This window comes from Homarus americanus, unplaced genomic scaffold (assembly GCF_018991925.1).
Source record: "Homarus americanus isolate GMGI-L3 unplaced genomic scaffold, GMGI_Hamer_2.0 scaffold54443, whole genome shotgun sequence".
NCBI lineage: Eukaryota > Metazoa > Arthropoda > Malacostraca > Decapoda > Nephropidae > Homarus > Homarus americanus.
Genome location: NW_024750852.1, coordinates 701889 through 729624, shown reverse-complemented (window position 1 = coordinate 729624; position 27736 = coordinate 701889). Strand labels below are relative to the sequence as shown.

General features: G+C 45.3%; 1 protein-coding gene across 1 annotated transcript in view; it reads right to left on the bottom strand.

The window, feature by feature from the left end:
- Positions 1 to 27736, bottom strand: part of LOC121854408 (serine-rich adhesin for platelets-like) — a 65883-nt gene that overhangs the window by 11649 nt on the left and 26498 nt on the right. The window contains exons 2-5 of the mRNA XM_042349079.1: positions 6369 to 13248; positions 4488 to 6057; positions 3997 to 4143; positions 3579 to 3742 (exon numbers count right to left, since the gene is read on the bottom strand). Of these exons, the coding sequence (XP_042205013.1) occupies positions 3579 to 3742; positions 3997 to 4143; positions 4488 to 6057; positions 6369 to 13248 (8761 nt within the window). The remainder of the gene's footprint in view (positions 1 to 3578; positions 3743 to 3996; positions 4144 to 4487; positions 6058 to 6368; positions 13249 to 27736) is intronic.

Here is a 27736-nt window from a genome sequence, read left to right as displayed (position 1 = left end):
GTGAATGAGGGTGGTGTGGGTAAAGGTGTGGATGGTGTGAGAGGGAAAAGTGGGTGTGGGTGATGAGTGAGGGTGGTTTGGGTGTGGGTGATGAGTGAGGGTGGTTTGGGTGTGGGTGGTGGGTGAGGGTGGTGGACGTGGGTGGTGGGAAAGGTAATGTGGACGTGGGTGGTGGGCGAGGGTGGTAAGCGTGGGTGTTAGGCGAGGGTGGTGGACGTGGGTGGTGGGCGAGGGTAATGTGGACGTGGGTGGAGGGCGAGGGTGGTGGGCGTGGGTGGAAGGCGAGGGTGGTGGACGTGGGTGGTGAGTGTGGACAAACACTTCAGCAACAGGCAGACAGATTGTGAGGATACGTTGACTAAACAAACACTATTGTCTCCCACGCATGGGAGGGAAGAGAGAGAAAAAATAATAATGAATTCTGTTGTTTATAGCATTGTAGTGCGTGCCACCGTCATTGTTTACATACACCAGCACCTCTAGTGGTAGTTGAAGGAACCAATACTTATGTGATGCACTTCTATTCCGTAAACTGCCTGTGATTGGTATCTATCGAAAGATGTTTACTGAGTTAAATCGCCAAACAAGCACACTGTCACGGGAGTTAACGTATGGTGCCGGCGGGAGGATGGCGACCCAAATAATCATACACAAGGTAAGACACTGACATATATTTACAGCTGTATATAGGTTAGTGTGTCTAATAACTCCAGAATTTCCAGTATAGATCTTTCAAAGGACAGATAACATGAGCACGGAGCACCACCACTGCTCGCTTGCTTATGAACTGCTGGCTACCAACTAGTTGCCATGGGCCACTCACTTCACTCGGCCCCTTCCCGTTAACACGAAGAACTGTTTTCCCAAATAGCACATACAAACTTCACATGCCATTACATGATGCATGAATAAACTTAAAACAACATAAGGAGAACTAACCCCACTGCTGACATTACATAGAAATTTGGTAAAATACACAATGAAACAATAATTTGAACCATCTCATTACCGAAACTGTTATCTCCTGGATTTAATATGGTTAGGTAAATAATTCAAAGATTTTTAAACTTTGAATAAATATACTTTAGTATATTTATTACCCTAACCTTAAATAGGTTAGGGTAATATTATTAAACAGGGGTAAATATCTTACTTAGTAAAATATATTGGTAGAGTAAGGGATTAGAAAACTTATAGTTATTAAATCTAGTAATTAACATATCTTAGGGTGTTAGATGCAGTATTTCGCCTTGTGTAGAATAATATTTATAATACAGCCTGTTTAGTGTAATAATAAGATATAACAAATTAGATATTGGAATTAATAAACTATGATTAATACCGTGTTACATACTATAGCTAGGTGGTAGGCCTGTCAGAGGATTAGGTGGTAGAGGAGGTTGGATGAAAGGGAGGAGTAGGTGGGGTAAGGATTAGGTGGAGGTGGGGGGGGGGAGATGTGAGGATTAGATGGAAGACTTTTGAAGTAGGAGTTAGATGGAGGAGAGGAGGAGGGGGAGGATGGATTAGAAGGACAGGTACCCGGGTTCATTCACCTCAATACCGCGTCAGGTGTCATAACCCCCACCCCCCTTCCCCCAAACCCCAGAGAGTCGCCTGCTCACCTATTCAACATGTCTTGTATAGATTCAGATGGTGATGAAGGCATGTGTCTTGTAGCCTGGCTGATATGTATGTGTGTGAGGGGGTTGTGTGTGTGTGTGTGAGGTGTATGTGTGTGGTAGAGAGAAACGTGACAGCTGGGTGACCACATCTACTCCACAACATTTCATCGTCATACACAACACCATCACCGTTACAACACCGTCACTGGCATGGTGTGGTGGTGAGGGATAAAAGCAGAACGTTTCAGGAGACATTTATCGTTGTTCAGCTAAAAGAGCATTTAGTTGTGGCATGTCATATGTATCTTCTCGTGTTCATGTTATGTGTTTTTAAAAAAAATTGTACATGTTGTGGAGTCCTAGGTATTGAATTTCGCCACACACACACACACACACTTGTGTTAGTCCCTGTCTAACACACAGTAGTGATCATATAAATTTGGGGCTGCATACATTATGATGAATTATTGTCCTGTAGTTTCAGCACTGTAGGTAAATTAGAAGTTACAATTATAAATGTTTTTATGTTGAGTTTCCAAATCCAAATGGTGTTTTCTCCTTTTATTAAGAAAATAGTCTATGCACAATTAACGTATAATATCACCGTACCTAACACTATGAACTGTGAGTGTTAGAAGAATTGAAGCAAGTTGTAACGAGCTTTGTGAACACACATCTGGTCTGTTTGAGAGACAGGATATGATTGAAATCGCCGGTGGATAAACTAAAGACCTGGCTTCGGCAGTGGTGTGCAGAGGTCATTTGAAAGACAATGAGGTTACATTACATACATCACTTTCTTTGATATTGGAGCTTATTTACTAGACACTAGCTCATAGTTTAATTACCGTAGGTGTAATAATTATATGATCACAATGCATGCAGCCCACATTTATATAAATCATTACTGTCTGTTAGACAGAGGCTAATACACACACACACACACACACACACACACAGGCATACAAATAACAAATTATCAAAACACCTTAGTAAAACTGAAACAACAAAGAGTAAATGAGCTTAATGTAAGGTGTGGTACCCAATCCCTCTCACCTGTAAGCTCAACTCGGGGCTAATTAATTGGGCGAATTAATTTGAGATAATATTGCAATGGAACAAAACAAAACTAGTCTAATATTTTTTACGGTATTATAGAAATTTCAATGTTTATCAACAGATGCTCGTAAGACCCTTTGCTTAGCTCTTATACGATCTCACTTGGACTATTCCTGATCATCGTGGTACTCTGCCTTAACACTAAGTCTAAAAGCCAAACTTACAAAATATTCAAAACTAGATGGTGAGGTTTACGGTGGATATGGATGAAAGTGATCGTGTATGGGGTTACAAAAGCCTGCAAACAATTGACATGTTAAGTGTGGTTATATAGAGAGAAACAATTGATCCTGAATCATGTTTTTAAGATTTTCAGTGGTGTCTGTCAAGCTAAAAAACATTCGTATTTACAGTTACAAAAGAATGAAACAATATACAGTACCTAAGCAATAAAACCAGTAATTTTATAAAATAAATCAAATTTAGAATTAAAACATATAAAGTGGATGAAGCTACGACACGAGAAGAGAGTAATTTTCTGTGTCATTAACCATAGACCTACTGGAAATAAGCTAATGTTGACTTTGTTGGGCTGTTCTTTGTTGAACCTACTTACTGTTTACCATTATTTGTATACCTGTACACGTGTACAGTCTATGTAAATTGTATTCCTGTATTGTCTAAACACAGCTTGTATACCTGCGGTGCCTATGCACATACCAAATCAATGTGAACTTGTATAACCATTTTACTGAAGAAATTTTCTATCTACTTATTCCCATTTGACTGTCTGTCTGTCTCTCTCTCATACACACATACAGTACAGTAGGCGAGAATCTATACAGGGTCACACCAGAGAAAGCCTCTGTCAACTGGAACATGTCGGTGACTCACTGGAAGAACTTAGGCCCAAGGAAGACGTGTTGTGCTTGGTCATCGTGTGGGCTGGACTCCTCGCCTCCCCGCGTTCCTGAAGATTCCTCCTGCCGCGGCGTGGTGTCGTAGGTGTACACAGGAGCACCACTACCACCACCCTTATCATTCTGCACCTGCGGCACCTACAGGAAGTAGGAAGATCTGTAGGAGCCCCTATCTTCAACCTTGTAATATTTTGTTGATAGCTTTCAATGTGTTTCTGAGCATATTATCTCATTTTATTATCTTCTGTCACATTCAGAACATCACTAATTTAAAATATTTTCAGACAGTAGAAATGTACAATTTTAAAGCATTCACTAACTGGCGATTTGCATCTAACTTTTCATATCAAAGTAAAGTACAACTTAGGATCCCAGACGTGATTGATGCTCACCTTCCTATAACCGAAGACGGAGGGGTCGAGGCCGGGGACCTCGAGGGGGGAGTAGAAGGCGGAGTACACGCGGCGGGGGTTAGGTGGTGGCCTGGCAAGATGATGGTCCTCCCCTGGCTCCTCCCGGGACTGAGGGAACGACCACACCTGAGGGAAGGAAGAAGTGGAGAATGACCCCACACCTTCATCATGGACCCCCACCCAAGTGACATTTCCTACTCTTCCCACCTGACACACTCAACGGTACTCTCAGGACTCCGCTCACCCTCTATGTTCAGTGACGCTGTATTAGCTCAGTTGTTTTTCTTTTTTTGTGTACATACAACAGGGGCGGAGCAAGCACTGTGACCGACCCAATAATACGATTCAGTGTTTCCTTCTTGGGCCATTATTTACTGTTACTCCTTCTTTCGGAAAGATTTTATTTTTTTAATAAGATGGTGAAATGTATTGTCATAAAGGTATTAAAAACAAATTGAAGATCTTCTTACCTGTTGGTGCGCCATGAAGTGTTCTGAAGGGGGAGGAGCATTCTGGGTGGTGGTGGGAGGCGTGGTGGTGACTCCCGCTGTGCCTGGTGGTGTTGATGACGCCTTCCTCACTACTGCTACATCAGAGATCATAAAGGGCACGGCAGAGACTTTTCGGGTGTCGTCCTCCTGGGTGGCCCCTTCATTCGCTTTGTGCGGTGGCCCATGGAACACCAGCGGGTATCCGCTCGGAGTGTTCGGGTAGGGTGTCAGGACCTGGTTTTCCTTATTGAACAAATGTTGAGGAATGAAGGAAGAGTCGTATGAATCATCGAAGTTGGTGGCAGGTATTGGCGAGTATTCGATACTGGGCAAAATTTTTTGGGTGGTAGTTGTCGAAGGTGTTCTGAACATGGGCGTGTCGGTGGTGTTTGTGGATGATGTGTCGCTCACAACATCTGTAACAGGTGTGTATGAGGACGTGGGACGAGGGGTTGTGGGCGTGGAGGCAGAGGTGCGTCGTGGGGGGTTGGCGGTGATAGGAAAGGGGGTGTATTGGGGGTTCATGCGCTCCTCGTGTGAGAGTGTAGTGGTCTTAGTGCTCAGCTCAAACACGGGGTTGAGTAGAGACCCGATGTCTGCTCCTGCGTACACGTCGTGGCTGTAGTAGTCACCAGGGTACAGAATCTCCTGCTTCATTCCCAGCGGAACATCCTCGACCGTGCCTGCCTGTGGCTGAGGTTTACCGCCCTCGAAACTCAGTTTGCTAGAAAGGTCTACAGTATAATCGCCGTCATTCTGCTGATCATCACTGGACGGGTGTCGCGGTGCTTCTGAAGAGGGGTTATCATGCGTACCAAGCTGAGGCGCTTCCATTAAGAAGAACGGGTCCGGAGTCTTTATTATAGGTCTGTGGGGTGTGAAAATGTCATCCGGTTGCTTCTTCGCCGCCTCCTGCCCCGCCACTTGGTTGTTGACGGCACTGACGACGTCGTCCAGTATGCGGTAGACTCCGCTCATGAAGGAGTTGGTACCTGTTGTCTGTTGGGGTTCTTCCTTTGCCATGATGTGTTCAGAGTCTGACACCAGCGTGGGCACCTCTGTGTCTGGGGTGTTTGTCACGTAGGACACATCCTCAGGTGTGCTCATCGTCATCTGGGGAGGTTTGTTGCTCCCACTTTCATCGGCTTGCTCCCGGAGACCTTCAGTATCGGTACTGTCGTCCTCTGAGGTCTTGGTACCAGGTTTGTCGTCCTCCGCGTGGTCTGATGGGACGTACTTTATCTGTATTGGTTCATACTGCAGGAAGACCGGTACAGCGTTAGGGCTTCCCGGCAGCTTGATGAAGAAGGGAGAATCTCCACCATACTCGGTGATCCCCGTGTCGTCCTTACGACTGAGGCCTCCACCTCCCGACCCACCATACACAGGTCTATCCTCACCATACCCAGGTCTTCCTTCACCATACACTGGTGTGTCTTCACCACCATACACTGGTGTGTCTTCACCACCATACACTGGTGTGTCTTCACCACCATACAGTGTCTTCACCACCATACACTGGTGTGTCTTCACCCATACACTGGTGTGTCTTCACACCATACACATACGTGTCTTCACCACCATACACTGGTGTGTCTTCACCACCATACACTGGTGTGTCTTCACCACCATACACTGGTGTGTCTTCACCCACCATCACCACTATGTGTTCACCACCATACACTGGTGTGTTTACACTCACCATACACATGGTGTGTCTTTACACGTGCCACCATACACTGGTGTGTCACCATACACTGACGTGTCTTCACCACCATACACACACACGTGTCTTCACCACCATACACTGGTGTGTCTTCACCACCATACACTGGTGTGTCTTCACCACCATACACTGACGTGTCTTCACCACCATACACTGACGTGTCTTCACCACCATACACTGGTGTGTCTTCACCACCATACACTGTGTCTTCACCACCATACACTGACGTGTCTTCACCACCATACACTGGTGTGTCTTCACCACCATACACTGACGTGTCTTCACCACCATACACTGACGTGTCTTCACCACCATACACTGGTGTGTCTTCACCACCATACACTGACGTGTCTTCACCACCATACACTGGTGTGTCTTCACCACCATACACTGGTGTGTCTTCACCACCATACACTGGTGTGTCTTCACCACCATACACTGGTGTGTCTTCACCACCATACACTGGTGTGTCTTCACCACCATACACTGGTGTGTCTTCACCACCATACACTGGTGTGTCTTCACCACCATACACTGACGTGTCTTCACCACCATACACTGACGTGTCTTCACCACCATACACTGGTGTGTCTTCACCACCATACACTGTGTCTTCACCACCATACACTGGTGTGTCTTCACCACCATACACTGACGTGTCTTCACCACCATACACTGGTGTGTCTTCACCACCATACACTGACGTGTCTTCACCACCATACACTGACGTGTCTTCACCACCATACACTGGTGTGTCTTCACCACCATACACTGGTGTGTCTTCACCACCATACACTGGTGTGTCTTCACCACCATACACTGACGTGTCTTCAGGGTTTGTGGGTCTGCCTTCACCAGTATTCAGTGGACCTCCATCACCACCAAACACTGGATTTCCTTCCCCAGCAATAATAGGTCGGTCGTTGCCACTTGACGTAGAACTCTGCTTCGTAGTGTTTTTCTCTTTGGACATCTGACCGAGGTACTGGACGAAGGAGAATGGGATGAGGATAGTGGCTAATTCAGGCTCCTCTGTGGTCCTGTCAACTTCAGGAGAAGGTGTGGTAACCTCTTTAATGTGTTCCTCTATACTTACAGTCGTTCCTCTGATGTCAACCCCGCTCAGAGTTGAGGACGTGGTATCCGGCGTGTAATAACCGTCGGTGGTGTCGTCGTCGCCGGCCAGAGGAGTTGGTGTGTGGTTGTTGGTGGGTGTTGGTGTTGGAGCCGCGTCTTGGCCCTCGTGAGAGTTGGCCGCCTCAGTTGTTCCGTGACTCGGAGAGTTCAACAGGGATTCAGATGATGATCCACTGAGGCTGCTGTTGGTGGGGTCGTGTGTGGCTTGTTCACCTGTCCCCGCGCCCTCTCTTGTGTCCTGAGTTTTATCGACTGTTTGCTTAGTCCCTGTGCTATTATCCGTATAGGACTGGATCACACTATCTGTTTCTTCCTTCTCGTCTACCTCACCAGCATCATGAGGAATTGACGTGTTAGTGTGGATCACGACATCATCTCCTTCCGTCTTGACGCTCGGCGATGACCCCACCGTGTGTGTATCCGGAGCTGATGGTGACACAGTTGTTGTATCTACTGACAGAGGTGTTGTCGTAAGTGCATAAACTAGGTCCTGGGCCTCTGTAGTATGATCGTCCAGGGTACTTGTGTGGTCCAGGTGGTGTGCTGGGGAGCTGATTGCCACCTTACTACCTTGTTCCTTGATGATGATCTTGCTGTTACTGTTGACGCCCTGGGTGTTTAGCAGATTGTTGAGCATCTCCTGGTTTCTAAGGATCACCAGAGGAATGGAAAAGGCTGTAGTAGAGTCACTGTCAGCGGGTGAGTTACCGGTTATTGCGTCTTCAGCTGCTGGTTGAGGAATACTTGTTGCCTCGTCATCCTGTCCCTCACTGAGAGAGTTGATGTCCATTGTGGTAGTGTCCATAGTGACAACGTTCGTAGTGGCGGCTTCCGTAGTGGCAGCGTCCGTAGTGGTAGATATCGTGATGACAGCGTTCGTGATGGCAGCGTCCGTGATGGCAGCGTTCGTGATGACAGCGTCGGTAGTGGCAGCGTCGGTAGTGACAGCGTCGGTAGTGGCAGCGTCGGTAGTGACAGCGTCGGTAGTGGCAGCGTCGGTAGTGACAGCGTCGGTAGTGGCAGCGTCCGTGATTGTATTGTCCTTGATGGCAGCGTACCTGATGGCAGCGTCTGAAGTGGCAGCGTCTGAAGTGGCAGCGTCCGTAGTGGCAGCGTTCGTGATGATGGCAGCGTCCGTGATGGCAGCGTTCGTGATGGCAGCGTCCGTGATGGCAGCGTTCGTGATGGCAGCGTCTGTAGTGGCAGCGCCCGTAGTGGCAGCGCCCGTGATGGCAGCGTTCGTGATGGCAGCATTAGTGGTAGCAGCGTTCGTGGTGGTAAAGTCCATGGTGGCAGCATACATGACGGCAGCTTCCTTGATGGCAGTGTTCGTGAAAGCAGTGTTCGTTATAGTAGTGTCCATGGTGGCCGCATCCGTGGTGGCAACGTCCGTAGTGGTAGCGTCCGTAGTGGCAGCGTCCGTGGTGGCAGCGTCCGTGGTGGCAGCGTTCGTGATGGCAGCGTCCGTGGTGGCAGCGTCCGTGGTGGCAGCGTCCGTGGTGGCAGCGTCCGTGGTGGCAGCATTAGTGGTAGCAGCGTTCGTGGTGGTAAAGTCCATGGTGGCAGCATACATGACGGCAGCTTCCTTGATGGCAGTGTTCGTGAAAGCAGTGTTCGTTATAGTAGTGTCCATGGTGGCCGCATCCGTGGTGGCAACGTCCGTGGTGGTAGCGTCCGTGGTGGCAGCGTCCGTGGTGGCCGCATCCGTAGTGGCAGCGTCCGTGGGGGCAGCGTCCGTGGTGGTAGCGTCCGTGGTGGCCATAATGTCACCTTCATTAGGCTTATTATTATCTCTAATTACGGAGACGGGCTGGGAGGAAATTTCATCATTTTTTATTCCTGTTTGTGTGTGTGGCGTGACGTGTTCCGTCTCTGGGGTCAATGTTGTCACGTGTTCTGTCTCTGGGGTCAATGTTGTCAAGTGTTCTTTCTCTCGGGTCAATGTTGTCACGTGTTCTGTCTCCCGGGTCAATTTTGTTACGTGTTCCATCTCTGGGGTCAATGTTGTCACGTGTTCCGTCTCTGGGGTCAATGTTGTCACGTGTTCTGTCTCTGGGGTCAATGTTGTCAAGTGTTCTATCTCTCGGGTCAATGTTGTCACGTGTTCTGTCTCCCGGGTCAATTTTGTTACGTGTTCCATCTCTGGGGTCAATGTTGTCACGTGTTCCGTCTCTGGGGTCAATGTTGTCACGTGTATTGTCTCTGGGGTCAATGTTGTCACGTGTTCCATCTCTGGGGTCAATGTTGTTACGTGTTCCGTCTCTGGGGTCTCTGTTGTCACGTGTATTGTCTCTGGGGTCAATGCTGTCACGTGTATTGTCTCTGGGGTCTCTGTTGTCACGTGTTCCATCTCTGGGGTCAATGTTGTCACGTGTATTGTCTCTGGGGTCTCTGTTGTCACGTGTATTGTCTCTGGGGTCTCTGTTGTCACGTGTATTGTCTCTGGGGTCAATGCTGTCACGTGTATTGCCTCTGGGGTCTCGGTTGTCACGTAAGCTTCTGAAGTCATTTCCAGCCCGGGGTATAAAAAGGTGACGGCTGTGTTAAGTTGATGTGTAGGATGTGTAGCGACCCCACCTGTCTCCTCTGCCACCGTAGTATTGTTGTTATTCTCGTACGGTCTGTCTTTAGCAGTGAGCGAGTCAACCAAGTCCTCGTAATAATCATAACCTTTAAAATCTTCATCGTCTGTTATTATCGAGTCTTCATAGTATGGACTTCCTGTTTGAGTCTCCGTTGATGTCTGTGCCGAAGCCTCCGCCAAGGCCTCACTTGGACCCTGGGTCGTGTTAGCTGTGTCTTCAAGCTTTTCTCCCATACTCAGATCTATATAGCCGCCCATGGTAAAGGTGTTAAGCCCTAGTGTGAGGTCAGACACATACACCTCGGTGGTTGTCTCATCCTGGTCGTTGCTCGTGTTATTACCTTGGCGAGGTACATCAGGGAGGTGTGACCATGAAGTTGTGTTACTTTGTGTCACATCACTTGTGTTATTCTTAATCTCAAATAGACTGCTGATATCAAGGGCCAAGTTTTCTTCCATGGAGGTTGGATAATTTTCAGGAATTTTCTCGAGAGCTACAGTTAAACGGTCTATGATCCTGTCAAAAATATCTCCGGAATCAACTGCTTCGTTTGACGTGGTGGTTGTGGTGGTGGTTGTGGTGGTGGCAGAGGAGGCACTGTTGTTGTCGCTGACCTGACCTGATCCCCCGATGCTAGGATCACCTATCCCGCCAACACTCACGCCTCTAGTTGGTTCAATCGTGCTGTCCTCACCTTGGCTTACATCGATGAAGAACCCTGAGACCGACACTTCTGTAGTCTTTGGTGGCTCTGGTCCCATAGTGTATATATCATTAATACTTTGCTCTGTTGTTGCTTCCCTGTTACCTGACGCATCCGTCTCACTCTGGTGTGGGCTGTGTGTCGTGTAAACATCACCAGGGTTTACTATATCACCAGAGAGAACCTCACCGGGGTCTCCAGTGTAGTTTGTGGTAGGTATAGTTTCAGAGACACTGCTGTCGCTGGTTCCGTCTACAGGAGGTGTGGTCGTGGTCTTGTGGTCGTTGGTTTCGTCTACAGGTGTGGTCGTGGTTTTGTGGTCGCTGGTTCCGTCTACAGGTGTGGTCGTGGTCTTGTGGTCGCTGGTTTTGTCTACAGGTGTGGTCGTGGTTTTGTGGTCGCTGGTTCCGTCTACATAAGGTGTGGTCGTGGTCTTGTGGTCACTGGTTCCGTCTACAGGAGGTGTGGTCATGGTCTTGTGGTCGTCCTCAGTAACAATCTCCAGGTCGTCCCTGGCTGCCACCTGTTGGAGGTAGCTGCTTAAGTCGAAGCTATCAATCAAGAAGTCGTAGATATCCAGTTCATACTTATCCCAGATGTTCTCCTGGTCGAGTGTTGCTGTGTCCAGGGCTACACCAACAGCCACGTCGTTGGCACTACTGCTGGGTGCTGTGGTAGTTGCTATGGTGTCTGCAGGGATTTCTGTGGTTTCTGCACCGCTTTCTGTAGTGTGCGATCCTGTCTCTTTTGGTTCCTCCTCATCTTCAGGCTTCGTCGTTGTGTGCTGTTCTTTCCTCGTGTGGATAGGGCTGGCAGTGGTCGGAAGGTCTGTGAGAGCGAGAAACTCCTGGTCAGTACTCTCCTCCGGCCTCTCCGTCGCTGATTTATCCGAAGCCGAGTGTTGGGCAAACCCTGGCGTCCTGTGGGTCAGCGAGGCGGTCACCTTTGTCGTGTCTGGCTGTGCTGTTCCTGGCTGTGGGCTTTCCGTCACGACACGTCCACTTTCTGTCGTGACTAGAACATAATCTTCGTCACCGGCTGCTGTGGTGTTGTGGTCTGTGAGGGATGCTACCTCTGCTGCTTCTGTGTATTGATCCGCGTCTATCTGTGTTCTGTCTGTTTCTGCTTCTACTGCCTCTGCGTATTGACCCAAGTCTGTCTGTGGTATGTCTGTGGTTGTGTGTGCCATTTCTGTGTCAGCATCTCTGTGGGTCTGTGGCGTGGTGGTTGTGGGTCCTGACTCCCCGACCACAACAGACGCTCCAGTAGAATCTGTTCCCTCATCCTGCGCGTATACTAGATCGTCCCTGGCGAGTGATTGATTGTCACCAGGTGTTGGGTCTGTAACCGCTGCACCCTGCTGAGTGGTTGTAGCTGTCGACTGTTTATCTGTTGTTGTCAACACCGTTGTGTCGTCGTCAGTCTGCGGTGTTACAACTTCCTCAGACGGGTTCCCCATCTTGTGTTTAATTGTAGTGTTGTCAGCAGTTTGTTGCTTCTGTTGTGACGGTGCATCTGTAGCGTCCTGGGCCGTGACGTCGGCAGATGTGGTCGTGGTTGATTCAGAATCTTCAGTGAACTTTTCTCCGTCGGGTGAATGCTGCTCCCCGGGTGATCCTCCGGCCGTGGGAACCCTTGCTGTGTTTTGTTCCACGACTCCATCTTTTCCTGGGGTCGTCGTGGGCTCCCCTGAGGCTAGAGGTCGTTGATCTTGCCTCGGCCGTAGTGTTGTAAAACTCACTGCTTCTTGGTTCTCATACTCAGTAGTTGTCAGGTGATTGTTGCTTGAAGTGTCGTCGAGTAGGGGAGGATCTCCAGAGGAATGACCGGGTCCTTCTTGTTTACGTCGAGGTCCCAGCGTGGTGGTGGCTTCTTCATCCTCATTATCAGTGGTTATCAAATAGGGATTCTCAGTCATGCCGTCCTCATAGTCATTCGGACCCAAATACGGATTTTCAGTCATGTTTTGAGTCGCCTCCGTCTCATATTGAACGGGACTCAAAACGGGATCCTGAACCTGCTGGATATTGGTGTAAATGTCAAGCTGCTGTGTGTTGTGATCATCGTAATCATCCTGTGTTTTATAGTCATATATTATAGAGTCCTCAAGGAACACAGTATGGACACCAACGCCTTCATTTTGATGTTTCTTTTCACTCTCACTTTCCTGTTGCTGGGATGAAATGCCATACGTTTCCTCGTCGAGGTTGGTGCTACCTTGTGTAACCTGAAGTCCTCCTGCATCTGGGGCATTGCCAAGGGGTTTAGTCGTTAATCTGCTTCCAAACCCGTAGTACAGTTCGCCCTGTTCACCAGGTACATCACTCTGGGCGCCTACCTCCAATTTGGTCTGTATATTATTATCGATGACCTCGTCAGGTTTTTGTGCGGAGGTATTGGTAGGGGACGGACCAACACCTGTTGTACCCTGATCACCTACTTCTCCTTCTTTTCCTCCTCCTCCTCCTCCCTCTGGGTGTTTTGAGACAACGTCGACGTTGAGAAACTGATCTTGAGGACTCCAGAAGCGAAGGACTTTCTTCTCTCCCCGTTGGACGAGGATCTCCTCGCCACACTGGAACAACACACCTGCGGGGACAGAAATACGTCAGGTAAACACTAAGGCCTAAGACAATCAGGTTTTCATCTTTGTCACTAAGAGTATTTATTTTTAGCTCTAAATTCAAAATACAAATATGCAGCGAAACCTGATTCAGACGGTAAACGGTATTTTTTTTTAAATGTTTTATAATTTAAAGTATAACCTTCCATGGTAACAGAATATATATATATATATATATATATATATATATATATATATATATATATATATATATATATATATATATATATATATATATATATATATATATATACTCGCAGCACATGTAAAAGTTTATGAATCAAAGAACATATATTTTGCTTCACTTAAAAATTCCACCCACGGTGTCTCAGACTGACCGGAACACACAGCAAACATAGACTATTACTCCATTCATTAACTCCTGCAGGGTAGGTGTTGTGTGGCGGTGTTCCCCTACCACACCCTTGTTTCCTCCCTGTCACATCTTTTGCTCACCTGGAACATAACTGATGACAAACGAAACAGGTGGCAGTATTCCCGCAGAGTTTCATGACTTTGGTGTTGGAACATTAAGGTACGCGGACAGATAACTATATACTATATAGATACATAATTAGATATTTTCTCGGTTAATTATCATATAGGTTTCCGCTGGTTCAGTATTTACAGTCAGCTACTAAAGTCCATTCTCCTCTCTCCCTGAACCACTAACCCCGAGACTCAGATTCGTGAACCCGAAACACACACACACACACACACACACATACACGTTCTATACAGTGTTCAGGTGTTAGGGTCACCTTTTAGCTCCTGGTATAACCCTTTCACTCTGCTGTCGTCTGAATGTGAACAGGAGAGGACGTATTATAGTGAACTAAAACTATTTTGACTTGTGGATGAGAACACCTGTGTCGTTATCGTAACATTTGTTTTCTTGTTCTTGTTCTTCTTGTTCTTGTTCTTCTTGTTGTTCTTCTTCTTCCTCTTGTTGTTGTTCTTCTTCTTCTTATTGTTGTTATTATTATTATTATTATTATTATTATTATTATTATTATTATTATTATTATTATTATTATTATTATTATTATTATTATTATTATTATTATTATCAGTTGTTTATTAATATTCATGTGTTGGTAATTTTCCAATAGCCCAGAAGAAATACAAGGGGAGAGAGAGAGAGAGAGAGAGAGAGAGAGAGAGAGAGAGAGAGAGAGAGAGACTTGTGTAGATGTGTAGGTGCACGTACTGTAGGTATGTGTCGGGGTGAGGATGCCAGGAATGCGTGGAGAAAGAGAGAGGAGGGAGGGAGGGAGGGAGGGAAGAAAGGCCGGGGTTAGAGGGAGATGGGAGAGAGGGAGGGAAGAAAGGAGGGGGAGGGGAGGCACGGTCAGTGGAGGAGGAAGATGCGTTGTAGACCCGTAATTCGCCCAGGGCAGCCTGGACACCCCGTCGTGATGCTGCCTCTCCTAGCCAACCTCTCTCTCTCTCTCTCTCTCTCTCTCTCTCTCTCTCTCTCTCTCTCTCTCTCTCTCTCTCTCTCTCTCTCCTCACAGCTAAACACACAGGAAGTCAATTATCATTATTGTCCAATAAGAAACTTGACACTTTTCCATCTTCTAGGCATTTTGTGACGGGTTGTTGTAATAATGGTCAAGGTATTTCAACCACCTGAGGACTTGGGGCACACAGCACTACTTTCTGCAGTACACTAGACAACAGGTTATGAGAACATAACGATGTAATAAAGTAAGATAGATAAAAAGATAGAGATAAATAGATAGATAGATTATTCAGTAAAAATCGTCATACAAATTCACACTGATTCAGGAACAATCCTTTCGCTCTCTCTCTCTCTCCTCCAGGAAGTGAGTAATAATTAGTGGGAACAAACCAGGACAGAAAAAAATATCCGGAATGAGGTGTTCAAGTGAGCAAAAATGATCATCATGGTAAATTATGCTCGTCAAGTCCGGGTGGCAGAGCAGGTGGGCGAGCTGTGTTTACTGTTGACGGCGTAACAGCTGTTCTGTTAGCTGTTCTTGTTGGCGGGTTAACCCCTCTACTAACCAGCTGGGAGGGGGGGGGGGTACTGAGGATTGTGTTTGGCCACTTTGACTTCAGTTACATTCGTTATAACATAAGCTGGCTAAATCTAACTTATACTGACTCAAACCAAATGATGATACAAATGGATCTGACAACCTATTTCAACCTAACTTAACCTAACCTAAGCTCTACTAAGAAGCTAGGAATTTAACAAAGCTTGTATTGGTGAATGTTGTTTTGTCAAGCTTGTGTGACTCTGGTGCCGGGAATTTGTGTCGTGGCAAGTTTTCTCTTGAGGGAGTTTATAGACAGAATTTTGTTCTTAAATCTCCAAAGACACTTGCGATCACAACTCACCAACACATCTCTCCTTTCTGAGACGTGGATAAGCTTAGAATAAACCTATTAAACCTTGGAGGACGACATGTTTTTTCTACCAACTTCAAGGGATTAAATCGTCGTCGTGTTTAAGCCATCGCCCATAAAGATTTAAACCATCATCCTCAAATAATTAATCCACCATCCTCAAAAGGTTAAAATCATCATCCTATTAAACTTTCGTCTTCAGTTGGTTAAAACTATTTTCATGTTAAACCATCCTCCTCATTGGGTTAAGTCATACTCTAACATTAAAGCTCGTGTTTAACTGCACATAACAACCTGTCTTTACTGAGAATAAGCAACATGCCAGTTTGTGAAATATACTGTACGTACCATAACGCTCGCACTACCACACTGGTCTCTGTATATCACTGGAGGAGGTGTTGAGGCTACATAGTATTACTGAGCTTCAACAACTATATAAGATCTTTAAGCGTGTATTCTTGGTTGGTGAAAGAGAGAGAGAGAGAGAGAGAGAGAGAATACAACGTGGAGGTAGATTACTTAAGGATGGGAACAACGGATTCATGGGGCATAGAGGTGAAGGTTATACGGTAATAGGAGGAGGTATGGGCGTGATGTGAAGCGTGTGGATATGGGGTGAAGGACATAGTCGCTTATAACAAGAGGGTGTAGCAGTATGGAATGGGATATGGAAGGTGCAGGGGAAATTTTAAACACACGGGGCGCTACGTACGCCAGTGAGTGGGGTGGGTTGTGTGTGTGTGTGAGGGGGGTTAAGATAGAGGGGCCGTGAGTCCCCCTTGTAACACTTGGCCACCCCGGCCACGTAGAAAACGACACTCATCCAAGATCAAGGTGACCCATGCCGGAATTCTTAAAACTTCCTACATATTAAGTTTGTTCACGCACTGGTGACGTGACCACGGCATCAAGGTGTCTTGTCATGGCTTCACCTAAGTGTATGATGACAATAATTATACTCAACTACAATGGTACTTCAGAAAGACGCAGATTTCAATTTGAGTCAGAATTTGTCCGCTTCAGGCTTCAACGAGAACGTGCCCGTAGAGTTAATGTTTGAGCCTCCGTAACACTACATGTAGTTGTCTCTTGAGTCACACCAGACAACGAGCGAGTTAGAGGCCATCTAGTCTGAGCTCTGTAATCGCGCATGGTAACTTGATCTACCTAATACTTTTCCTGTCGTCCCCGAAGGTAAGAATGATTGTAGACATGGTTACCTGCTCAGGTAAGATGTTCGGAACGGTTTAAACGACCTTCGAAGGACGACTGGACGAGCATTTGGACGATCAAAATATCATGAAGCATTTTTTTAAATTAAATACTGTACTAAGAACAGAGTTGGCACTCGTAATAAACCTTGACAAACTCCGACATTAATGTAATGTGATATAAGGAGGCTGTCCACAACTACAAACACTGTACCGTCAGACATAAAATAAGAAATTAAAGAGACTAAAGGGAGTATCACACTGGACAAATTTCCGCTGCTTTTCGTTCTCATGTCTCCTTTCTCGGCCAAAGAACTGACTTTTCCCAAGACAAGCTCAGCTGTACCACCTTCCGCGTGTCGCCGTAGCTCGGGACGAAATAATAACAAAGGTACAATAGATGTCTGAAATGTGTGTAGTGGTGTAGTGTGAGTAGTGGTATAGTGTGTGTAGTGGTGTAGTGTGAGTAGTGGTATAGTGTGTGTAGTGGTGTAGTGTGAGTAGTGGTATAGTGTGTGTAGTGGTGTAGTGTGTGTAGTGGTGTAGTGTGAGTAGTGGTATAGTGTGTGTAGTGGTGTAGTGCGAGTAGCGGCATAGTGTGTGTAGTGGTGTAGTGTGAGTAGTGGCATAGTGTGTGTGTGGTTAGTGGTGTGGTAGTGGTGTGTGCAATAGTTGTGTGTAGTGGTGAGTATGGTAGTGTGTGTAGTGGTGTAGTGTGAGTAGTGGTATAGTGTGTGTCGTGGTGTAGTATGAGTAGTGGTATAGTGTGTGTCGTGGTAGTGAGTAGCGGTATAGTGTGTAGTGGTGTAGTGTGAGAGTATAGTGTGTGTAGTGGTGTAGTGTGTGTAGTGGTGTAGTGTGTGTAGTGGTGTAGTATGAGTAGCGGTATAGTGTGTGTAGTGGTGTAGTATGAGTAGCGGTATAGTCACTAGTGTGTGTAGTGTGAGTAGTGGTATAGTGTGTGTCATGGTGTAGTGTGAGTAGCGGTATAGTGTGTGTAGTGGTGTAGTGTGAGTAGTGGTATAGTGTGTGTAGTGGTGTAGGCGAGTAGCGGTATAGTCACTAGTGTGTGTAGTAGTGTGTAGTATGAGTAGTGGTATAGTGTGTGTAGTGGTGTAGTGCGAGTAGTGGTATAGTGTGTGTAGTGGTATAGTGAGTAGTGCATAGTGTGTGTGTGTAGTGGTGTGTGTGCGAGTAGTGGTAGTGAGGTGTGTGTAGTGGTGTAGTGAGTAGTGGTATAGTGTGTGTAGTGGTAGTGCGAGTAGTGTATAGTGTGTAGTGGTGTAATGTGAGTAGTGGTATAGTGTGTGTAGGTGTAGTGCGAGAGGGTATAGTGTGTAGGGTGTAGTGTGAGTAGTGGTATAGGTGTGTGTAGTGGTGTAGTGCGAGTAGTATAGTGTGTGTAGTGGTGTAGTACATGAGTAGTGGTATAGTGTGTGTAGTGGTGTAGTGCGAGTAGTGTATAGTGTGTAGTGGGTGTAGTGCGAGTAGTGGTATAGTGTGTAGTGGTGTGAAAGTGCGAGTAGTGCATAGTGTGTGTAGTGGTGTAGTGCGAGTAGTGGTATATGTGTGTAGTGGTGTAGTGCGAGTAGTGGTATAGTGTGTGTAGTGGTGTAGTGCGAGTAGTGGTATAGTGTGTGTAGTGGTGTAGTGCGAGTAGTGGTGGTTAGTGTGTGTAGTGGTGTAGTGTGAGTAGTGGTATAGTGTGTGTAGTGGTGTAGTATGAGTAGTGGTATAGTGCGTGTAGTGGTGTAGTGTGAGTAGTGGTATAGTGTGTGTAGTGGTGTAGTGCGAGTAGTGGTATAGTGCGTGTAGTGGTGTAGTGTGAGTAGTGGTATAGTGTGTGTAGTGGTGTAGTGCGAGTAGTGGTATAGTGTGTGTAGTGGTGTAGTGTGTGTAGTGGTGTAGTGTGAGTAGTGGTATAGTGTGTGTAGTGGTGTAGTGTGTGTAGTGGTGTAGTGCGAGTAACGTTAACGTGTCAATTTTGTCGTAAAAATTATGATATTCTGATCTTTTACATAACAGACACTTTGTCTCTGTCTTTCTGTCTGTCTGTCTGTAATTTGGACGTTTGCTTTCCTGCTATTATAAAAAAAAGTAAATTATTACCTCCTCCAACAGGTTATAGAGAGCTTCACGCTGACGGGTACAAATGATACAGGTGGGAGAGTAAAAAAAAAACATGGTGCCACTCTGAGGATATCTGGGAGTCTTGCGGTACTCTGAGCGGCACCCGAAGATGGGGCGGAAGTTATCATATCATAGTCACATGACTTTTAATTAATCGGTATTAATGATGTTTGATAATTTGTCTGGAACGTGAGTAGTTTCAAACACACACACATGCTCACCTATGCCTCCCCTGCCTGGCCTAACCCCCTAAATGCCACACAACGGAAACACCTAGAAAAAAGTGCAGAAGAGAGCGTGCAAGATTATTCTCTCCCCCTCCTTCTCCACATACCAAGAAGCGCTCAACACATTGATTCTCGGCTCTCTCTGACCATTACCACGACCTCATCTGCAAATTTGGCGCGAAACTTCTGCACCATCCTTGGCACCGGCTCCTGATTCCACTCGAAATCCCTCGTCCGTATCCAGCCCATACGAGCACGTACTGATCGCTATAAGAACAGCCCAGTCCCAACCATTGTAAATATTATCAACAACTCGTAACCAATCAGAGTGTTCACTTCCAGCTAATCTTTCTTTTGCACTGTTACTCTGTTGAAATGCCCTGTAGTATGACCTTCTCCCCATCTAATTATTATATATCATATTTGTATCACTTATGTTACTTGTATATTATTTGTCAATCAAGTGATCCATTCCCCAATCATGTAATTGTATATGTTCAGCCTTTTGGCTGCCATTTTCTTTCACTAAACTGTTTATTATTATTATTATTATTATTATTATTATTATTATTATTATTATTATTATTATTATTATTATTATTATTATTATTATTATTATTATTATTATTATTATTATTATTATTATTATTATTATTATTATCCTCTCACCCTCTCTCTCTCTGTATTCCTCTTTTACCAAGATGGGCTACATTCCTTCTCGGTCCCTCTCCTTGCCGCTCTCCCTCTCCCGGGCAGAAAGGCGTGGATGAAAGGGGGGGGGGGCGTTGAGTAAGAGGGGTGGATAGGGAGGAGGTGTTTGATGTGCTAAAGCAGGAGGAGGAGGAGGAGGAGGAAGCCAGGGGTCACACTGGACTCTAGGTTAAGTTCCTCCGCCCACCAGTTTTTTGGGTGTCAGGAGTTGGTTGTGAACCTTTACCTGCCACCCTGTTAGGTGAACCATCCTCCTCTCGTGCTAGGTGAACCATCCTCCTCCCCTGCTAGGTTAACCATCCTCTTCCCCTGCTAGGTGAACCCTCCTCCTCTCCTGCTAGGTGAACCATCCTCCTCCCCTGCTAGGTTAACCATCCTCTTCCCCTGCTAGGTGAACCCTCCTCCTCTCCTGCTAGGTGAACCATCCTCCTCCCCTGCTAGGGTTAACCATCCTCTTCCCCTGCTAGGTGAACCCTCCTCCTCTCCTGCTAGGTGAACCATCCTCCCTCTCCTGCTAGGGTGAACCATCCTCCTCTCCTGTTAGGTGAACCATCCTCCTCTCCTGCTAGGTGAACCATCCTCCCTCTCCTGTTAGGTGAACCATCCTCCTCTCCCCTGCCAGGGTGAACCATCCTCCCTCCTGCTAGGGTGAAATCCATCCTCCTCTCCTGCTAGGTGAACCATCCTCCTCTCCTGCTAGGGTGAACCATCCTCCTCCCCGCTAGGTTAACTATCCTCTTCCCCTGCTAGGGTGAACCTCTCCTCTCCTGCTAGGTGAACCATCCTCCTCCCCTGCTAGGTGAACCATCTTCCCCTGCTAGGGTGAACCATCCTCCCCTGCTAGGTGAACCATCCTCCCTCCCCTGCTAGGTTAAAAATCCTCTTCCCCTGCTAGGTGAACCTCCTCCCTCTCCTGCTAGGTGAACCCAGCCATCCTCCTCCCCCTGCTAGGTTAACCATCCTCTTCCCCTGCTAGGTGAACCCTCCTCCCTCCTGCTAGGTGAACCCTCTTCCTCTCCCCTGCTAGGGTGAACCTCTTCCTCTCCTGCCAGGTGAACCATCCTCCTCCCCTGCTAGGTGAACCCTCTTCCTCCCCTGCTAGGTGAACCCTCTTCCTCCCCTGCTAGGTGAACCCTCTTCCTCCCCTGCTAGGTGAACCCTCTTCCTCCCCTGCTAGGTGAACCCTCTTCCTCCCCTGCTAGGTGTACCCTCCTCCTTCCCTGCTAGGTGAACCCTCTTAATGCTGTAAAGTCTCGAATGCTGTCAGCGTTATAATAGGTTAAGTTAAGTTTGGTTAGGTTAGGTTTGGTTAGTATTAGAAGGCGTTAATCTACAGGTGAAATACGCTGGGGGCCTAATAATACACATCCAGTTATGTTAAGTGGAGTTAATCAATCTTATACTACGACGTCGCCACCTTTTACCTTGTCGGTGAATTAGATACAGGTGAGTGAGTCGCAGGTTAAGTGTTACCCTCAAGATATGATTATTATAACTTCTTCTACAGCACTTGACACTTGTAACAATTCATCCTTAAAACATAAATTGAAAGGTTTTATTTTTGTAGATCTTGTTCTCCTTCCCCCTATTACCTGCTGTCCTTCCCCCCATTACCTGCTGTCCTTTCCCCTATTACCTGCTGTCCTTTCCCCTATTACCTGCTGTCCTTTCCCCTATTACCTGCTGTCCTTCCATCTATTATCTACTCTTCACCTCGCTACTCCACCGCATTATTCATATACCACGATCTCCTGGGCACGTTTTCTTCTGCAGGGGAGACTGAGGCATAGTCACCCAGTACTACGTGATCTTTTGAACTGGACGTCAGGGTACGAGTATTGTATTTTAAGTTCTATTGTAATGATGTTGTGGGGTGTAGTGCATTCAAGAACCCGTATATGCCCAGTACTTGCTAACAGTGTATAAGAGAGAGAGAGGGGGGGGGGGTGACTGACACTCTAAGCATTACAACTACAATAACAACATTTATTTGACAAAAACCACAACAATATCACCAGAGCCAACACCCGTCCTCCACCACACATTAGACCCTATTGTAAATGTGAGGCAACAGACTGATGAGGGGGAGGTCAAGATTGGACGGAAGGAGGAGGAGGAGGAGGAAGAAGGATGAGGAGGAAAGGAAAAGGAGAATGAAGAGAAGGAGGAGGAAGGCGGGAGGAAGAAAAGGTCGAGTTTCTAAGATAAGATGTACAGTGGTTCTTGTTAACGGTGGTACTTGTTGATGTTAAACGTAGGGAAGTAGATGGTAAGGTAAGGTGTGGTGGTGGTTGTTGCTAAGGCATGGGTGACACAGTACTGGTTTTTTTTTTTTTGTAAGGGATGGGATGGGTCAGTCAGTGAGGGAGGTGGGAACTACCGTTATCTTGTACGGTGATGGTACGCGGCAAGGATCAGGTTATCATCCACCACCACCACCACAACTACCGCCACTAACAACAACTACTACCATCACCACCGTTATTGCCATCACCACCGCTACCATCACCACCACTAACAACTACTATCACCACCGCCATCACCGCAAACAACTACCATCCCACAACCGCCATCACCACCGCCATTACCATCACCACCGCCAATACCATCATTATGAACACTCCCACCGTCATCACTATCCTGGAGTTAATAATGCTGCTACTCAACTGTGCTCCTTGAAGTGCCCACCGGTACTTCACCTCCCAGAAGCGACGAGAATACAACACAGAGAGAGAGAGAGAGAGAGAGAGAGAGAGAGAGAGAGAGAGAGAGGCAGACATATAAACAAACAGAGGAGAGGAAGAGAGAAGGAATGATAGAGAGAGAAAAGGGAAAAAAGAAAGAGACAGAAAATACAGATAATTATTATTGTAAAATCGCTATACATGTTTCCAATAATAATTCAACATGTGTACATAGTCAGTGCAGGTATACAGTGTACACTACATAGATAGTTCAGGTATACAAACAATGTTCTCAATACAGGGGGTTGTGTGTGGTGGGAGATGCACGGGGGGTCCACATATCACTACAGGTTCATCCACGGTTGAGTTACAGGTTTCTGGAATGTCTCATGCCACCCTGACTTGTTGGTATCTGGTGAGCCACAGGTCACAGGTGTGTAAGGGGTGTCACAAGTCCCAGTGCAACAGGCCAAATTATACCCCCTGACCACTTTATACCCGGGCATAAAGTGGACAGGGCCAAAATATACTCCATGGCTAATGTCGCCCCCACCTAATAGGAAATAACATAATAACAGATTCGGAGCTTCTGATCTAGGCCCTGGGTCATAAGTACCTCTAGATTATAGGGGAACTTGTATCATAAATCGAACGAAAAGTACCGAAGCGAATTTGACTGTTTTTACAGCAAAGGAAGGAATTGTTGTGGTTCGTAAAATAATATTTACATTTTTTATTTGTACTGATACTTAAGTCAACAGTACCGTCTTAAGTCAACAACGTTAATTTACCATAGGGGACCGTATTCTGTCTGGCCTGGAGGGGTATACAACAGCCTAGGCCAGAATATACCCGGGTATAAACTAGCCTGCTACCCCAGGTCACAGGTGTGTAATGGTGTCACAAGTCCCGGGTCATAGGTGTGTGGTGGGTGATACAGGTCCAGGGTCACAGGTGTGTATGGGGGTGTATTCTGGTCTTGGCTGATAAGTGTGAATGGCGTGCCAGGTCGCAAGGTGCTGACTCACGGGACTAAATTACTCCTGCCCCGTCTGTTTCCTCCACCTCCCCCCACAAGGTACACTCCCATAACCCGTTTTCTGTTTCTTCCTGATAATTTTTTGAGGCGACACCTTTTGATTTTAAAATACACACAGCCCAACACCAGATTGATATACCATATTACAAAAATTACAATACCGGTAATGGCGTTTGTGAATAAACATATGATTTTGAATGACTGAATAATGAATGAACTGATGACTTAAAATGAAAAAAAAAAACTGTCAAGTATTTTTTTGGATAGCGGAGTTAATATGTCGATTTAATGGTGAAGAAGGAGATGTAATTTATATTTATTTGCATTTGTTCTTTTTCTTTCTTTATTCTCTTGGTCCTCAGCATACAACAGGAAGCATAAGGAACAGTAGGTAGAAGCAGTATCCCACGCGTCCCCAAATAAGGTCCCACGCCCTACCCCTTCCTCCTCCTCCCCCACCTTACCAGAAAAGTGGGTGTGGACACTTCAGGGTTCATTCACCACCTACCTGGGGTCGTGCCTGTCACTAATAGCTTTCCTTCTTGGTGTGTGTGTGTGTGTGTGTGTGTTATTGCATACCAGTAAGTAAATTACCTGTTTTAGCTTGGTTCTCTCTGATTGGTTCCTTGGTTTCTGTGTGCTGGTTAAAGATGATTGCCGAGTTATTTTGAGCGTTGATCATAGAGGCTGGTTGATTGAAGGGGGCTTGGATACGATGATTTAATCCATTGAGTGCGGTGATTTAATCCATTGAGTACGGTGATTTAATCCATTGAGTGCGGTGATTTAATCCTTTGAGTACGGTGATTTAATCCTTTGAGTACGGTGATTTAATCCATTGAGTGCGGTGATTTAATCCTTTGAGTACGGTGATTTAATCCATTGAGTACGGTGATTTAATCCCTTGAGTAAGATTATTTAATCCCTTTAATACGTACGATTTAAACCTTTGAGTACGGTGATTTAATCCTTGAGTACGGTGATTTAATCCATTGAGTGCGGTGATTTAATCTTTGAGTACGGCGATTTAACCTTTGAGTACGGTGATTTAATCCTTGAGTAAGATTATTTAATCCTTTAATACGACGATTTAATCCATTGAGTGCGGTGATTTAATCCATTGAGTGCGGTGATTTAATCCATTGAGTACGGTGATTTAATCCATTGAGTGCGGTGATTTAATCCTTTGAGTACGGTGATTTAATCCTTTGAGTACGGTGATTTAATCCATTGAGTGCGGTGATTTAATCCTTTGAGTACGGTGATTTAATCCATTGAGTACGGTGATTTAATCCCTTGAGTAAGATTATTTAATCCCTTTAATACGACGATTTAAACCTTTGAGTACGGTGATTTAATCCTTTGAGTACGGTGATTTAATCCTCTGAGTACGATGATTTAATCCTTCGAGTACGGTGATTTAATCCTCTGAGTACGATGATTTAATCCTTCGAGTACGGTGATTTAATCCATTGAGTACGACGATTTAATCCTTTGAGTAAGATGATTTAATCCTTTGAGTACGATGATTTAATCCCTTGGGTAAGATTATTTAATCCCTTTAATACGATGATTTAATCCTTTGAGTACGATTATTTAATCCATTGAGTACGAAAATTTAATCCCTCGAGTACGATGATTGAACCCTTTGAGATTTATTCAATCTTTGAGTAACGCTGATTTAATCCCTTGAGTATGATGATTTAATCCCTTTAATACGATGATTTAATCCCTTGAGTATGATGATTTAATCCTTTGAGTACAATGGTTTAACCTCTTGAGTTGAATGATTTAACCCCTTGAGTACAATGACTTAACCCCCCCCCCACAGGTCAATATTGAGTATAACAGAACTGTCTTATGTACACAAATAACAAGGAAATAATACATATCTTTTGTCACCACTCTTTACCTTGTGTTTGTCTGCCACTTGTGTGTGTGTGTGTGTGTGTGTGTGTGTGTGTGTGTGTGTGTGTGTGTGTGTATAAAGTTATGTGCATATTTATGACTGTTTATTGCTTGTATGTATGTATGTATGTATAGTTATGATTGTTGCTTTCATGCGTGTGTGTGTGTGTGTGTGTGTGTGTTTTAAGTGTGTAGGTCACATTAGCCCATATATGAACGTCAATGACCCACAAGAGTAAAATCTGTATGACAAAACTACTCTACTATGACGTGGGAGGTCAGCCTTTGTGGGGGAGGGGGTAGATGATGTCACTTTGTTTTTGTTTCTGTAAAGTATTTCGGGTAATGGTCAAATCTGTAGTAGTGGTGCATCTCTCTCTGTGTGCGGATGGTGAACTTGTATATACTGACTTAACCTTCTGTATATAAAAGTAATTATTATTTTTTTAACTGTTGTGGATATGTTTTTTTTCTTCGTGTAATTAATTAGTATATAACTTTCCTCTCTGTGAAATTACCGCCGTGTTGACATGGTGATTGTGGGGTGTTATTTTTTATTTGACTGTATGTTTGCATGTATTCTTTCGTGTGTGTGTGTGTATGTGTGTGTGTGTGATAAGAGGGGCTAATACACACACACACATACACACACACACATACACAAGCTTCGAAAACAACAACATATAATCATCTGCAGTGCCACAGAATGAGGCCCTTAAGGTCAGTGGTGCCAATGTTTCTCCCGTTACAAGGTCAACACAGAGTCTTAGCCAAATATGTAACGTGGATAAAAGTCTTATGCCAAGAGTAATGAGGAGCATCGGGCGGGAGTGTTGGTAAGCCTGTTGCTAGAGGTCAGTGTCGTCTCCACCAAATTCTAGTTCTTCTGGGCTGCACGAGTCGAAGGTTTTTTTGTACATAGACCGCCCCCCCTCTCCTCCTCCTACTACTACTACTAATACTATTTCATTCCATCTCCAGGTGCAGCACAAAGCTCTTGACTCTAGGATACGAGTTCCCAAAGAGGGGTGGGGGAGTAGAGGAGGGAGGAAGTACTCAGTGGTTACTCTGCATGATTTGTTTGTTTTCACCACCACCACGACTAGGGACTCGTTTTGATACACTTGGCTACATTTGAGATATTGTAGATATTGAACTTGGGTCATATTAATGTTGTTATTAGACATCTTTAACGATACTTAAATGTTACTGAATTGTTTACTGTACTGTGTTGATCTTTAAATTGTTGAAATCCGTATATACAGTATTAAAGTGACATGTTGAATTATATTAATGTGTTTTAAGTACTAAGTTGTGTCAGCACGAGCAGCAAGACTCATCTCGCATCTGTCGTCTGCTGTTTTATCTCGTGTCTCCAACAAAACTCGGCCAGACAGCTTAACATTCCAGGTCTGGTAATTTAACAGTTGGTGTGTCGGCCATCAACAGATGTTAAAATACTAGGATCACCTGACGATTAGCCTCCCAAGCTTATTTTACCTTAAGATTAACCACTTACTTAACCTAACCCTATAATTAACCACGTTGATGTTAACGTAACGAAGCCCATTCTAACGTAACCTTATGATTAACCCTTCTATCGCTAACCTAACCTAACCCCCCCTCCCCTCCAGATAGCGTCAGGGTGTTTAATAATCAGGTGGATTAAGCTGAGGGTGGTGTGGGGCTCGCCTTCAGGTGATCAAAATAATAGAAGCAATCTCATCATAAATTGTAGTTACGAATATATATATATATATATATATATATATATATATATATATATATATATATATATATATATATACGTGAATTGTTCTATTTTTCTACATTAATGAGAGAAAAAGTTATTACTGACAGGTGTGTAGTACAGAGCGGCTCATACGTAATTATTGACAGCGATTTACTGTAATATTTAACTGTAAACAGATTTTACAGTATTTTCCTGCAAACGGGTATTAAGTTATACCCGTATACTGTATTCTTAGAGTTGAAATACAGTATGCTATCTATTTACCGTAAGAAATACAGTAAGGCACGGTACAGATTACAGTATCTTACGGCCAGATAAACTGCATTAAGTATTGAAATAACTAATTTTTTCAGTAAATTTCTGGCCTCTGGGCGCCAGTAAATTACTGTAAAATCTACGAGAAATTTATTGTTGT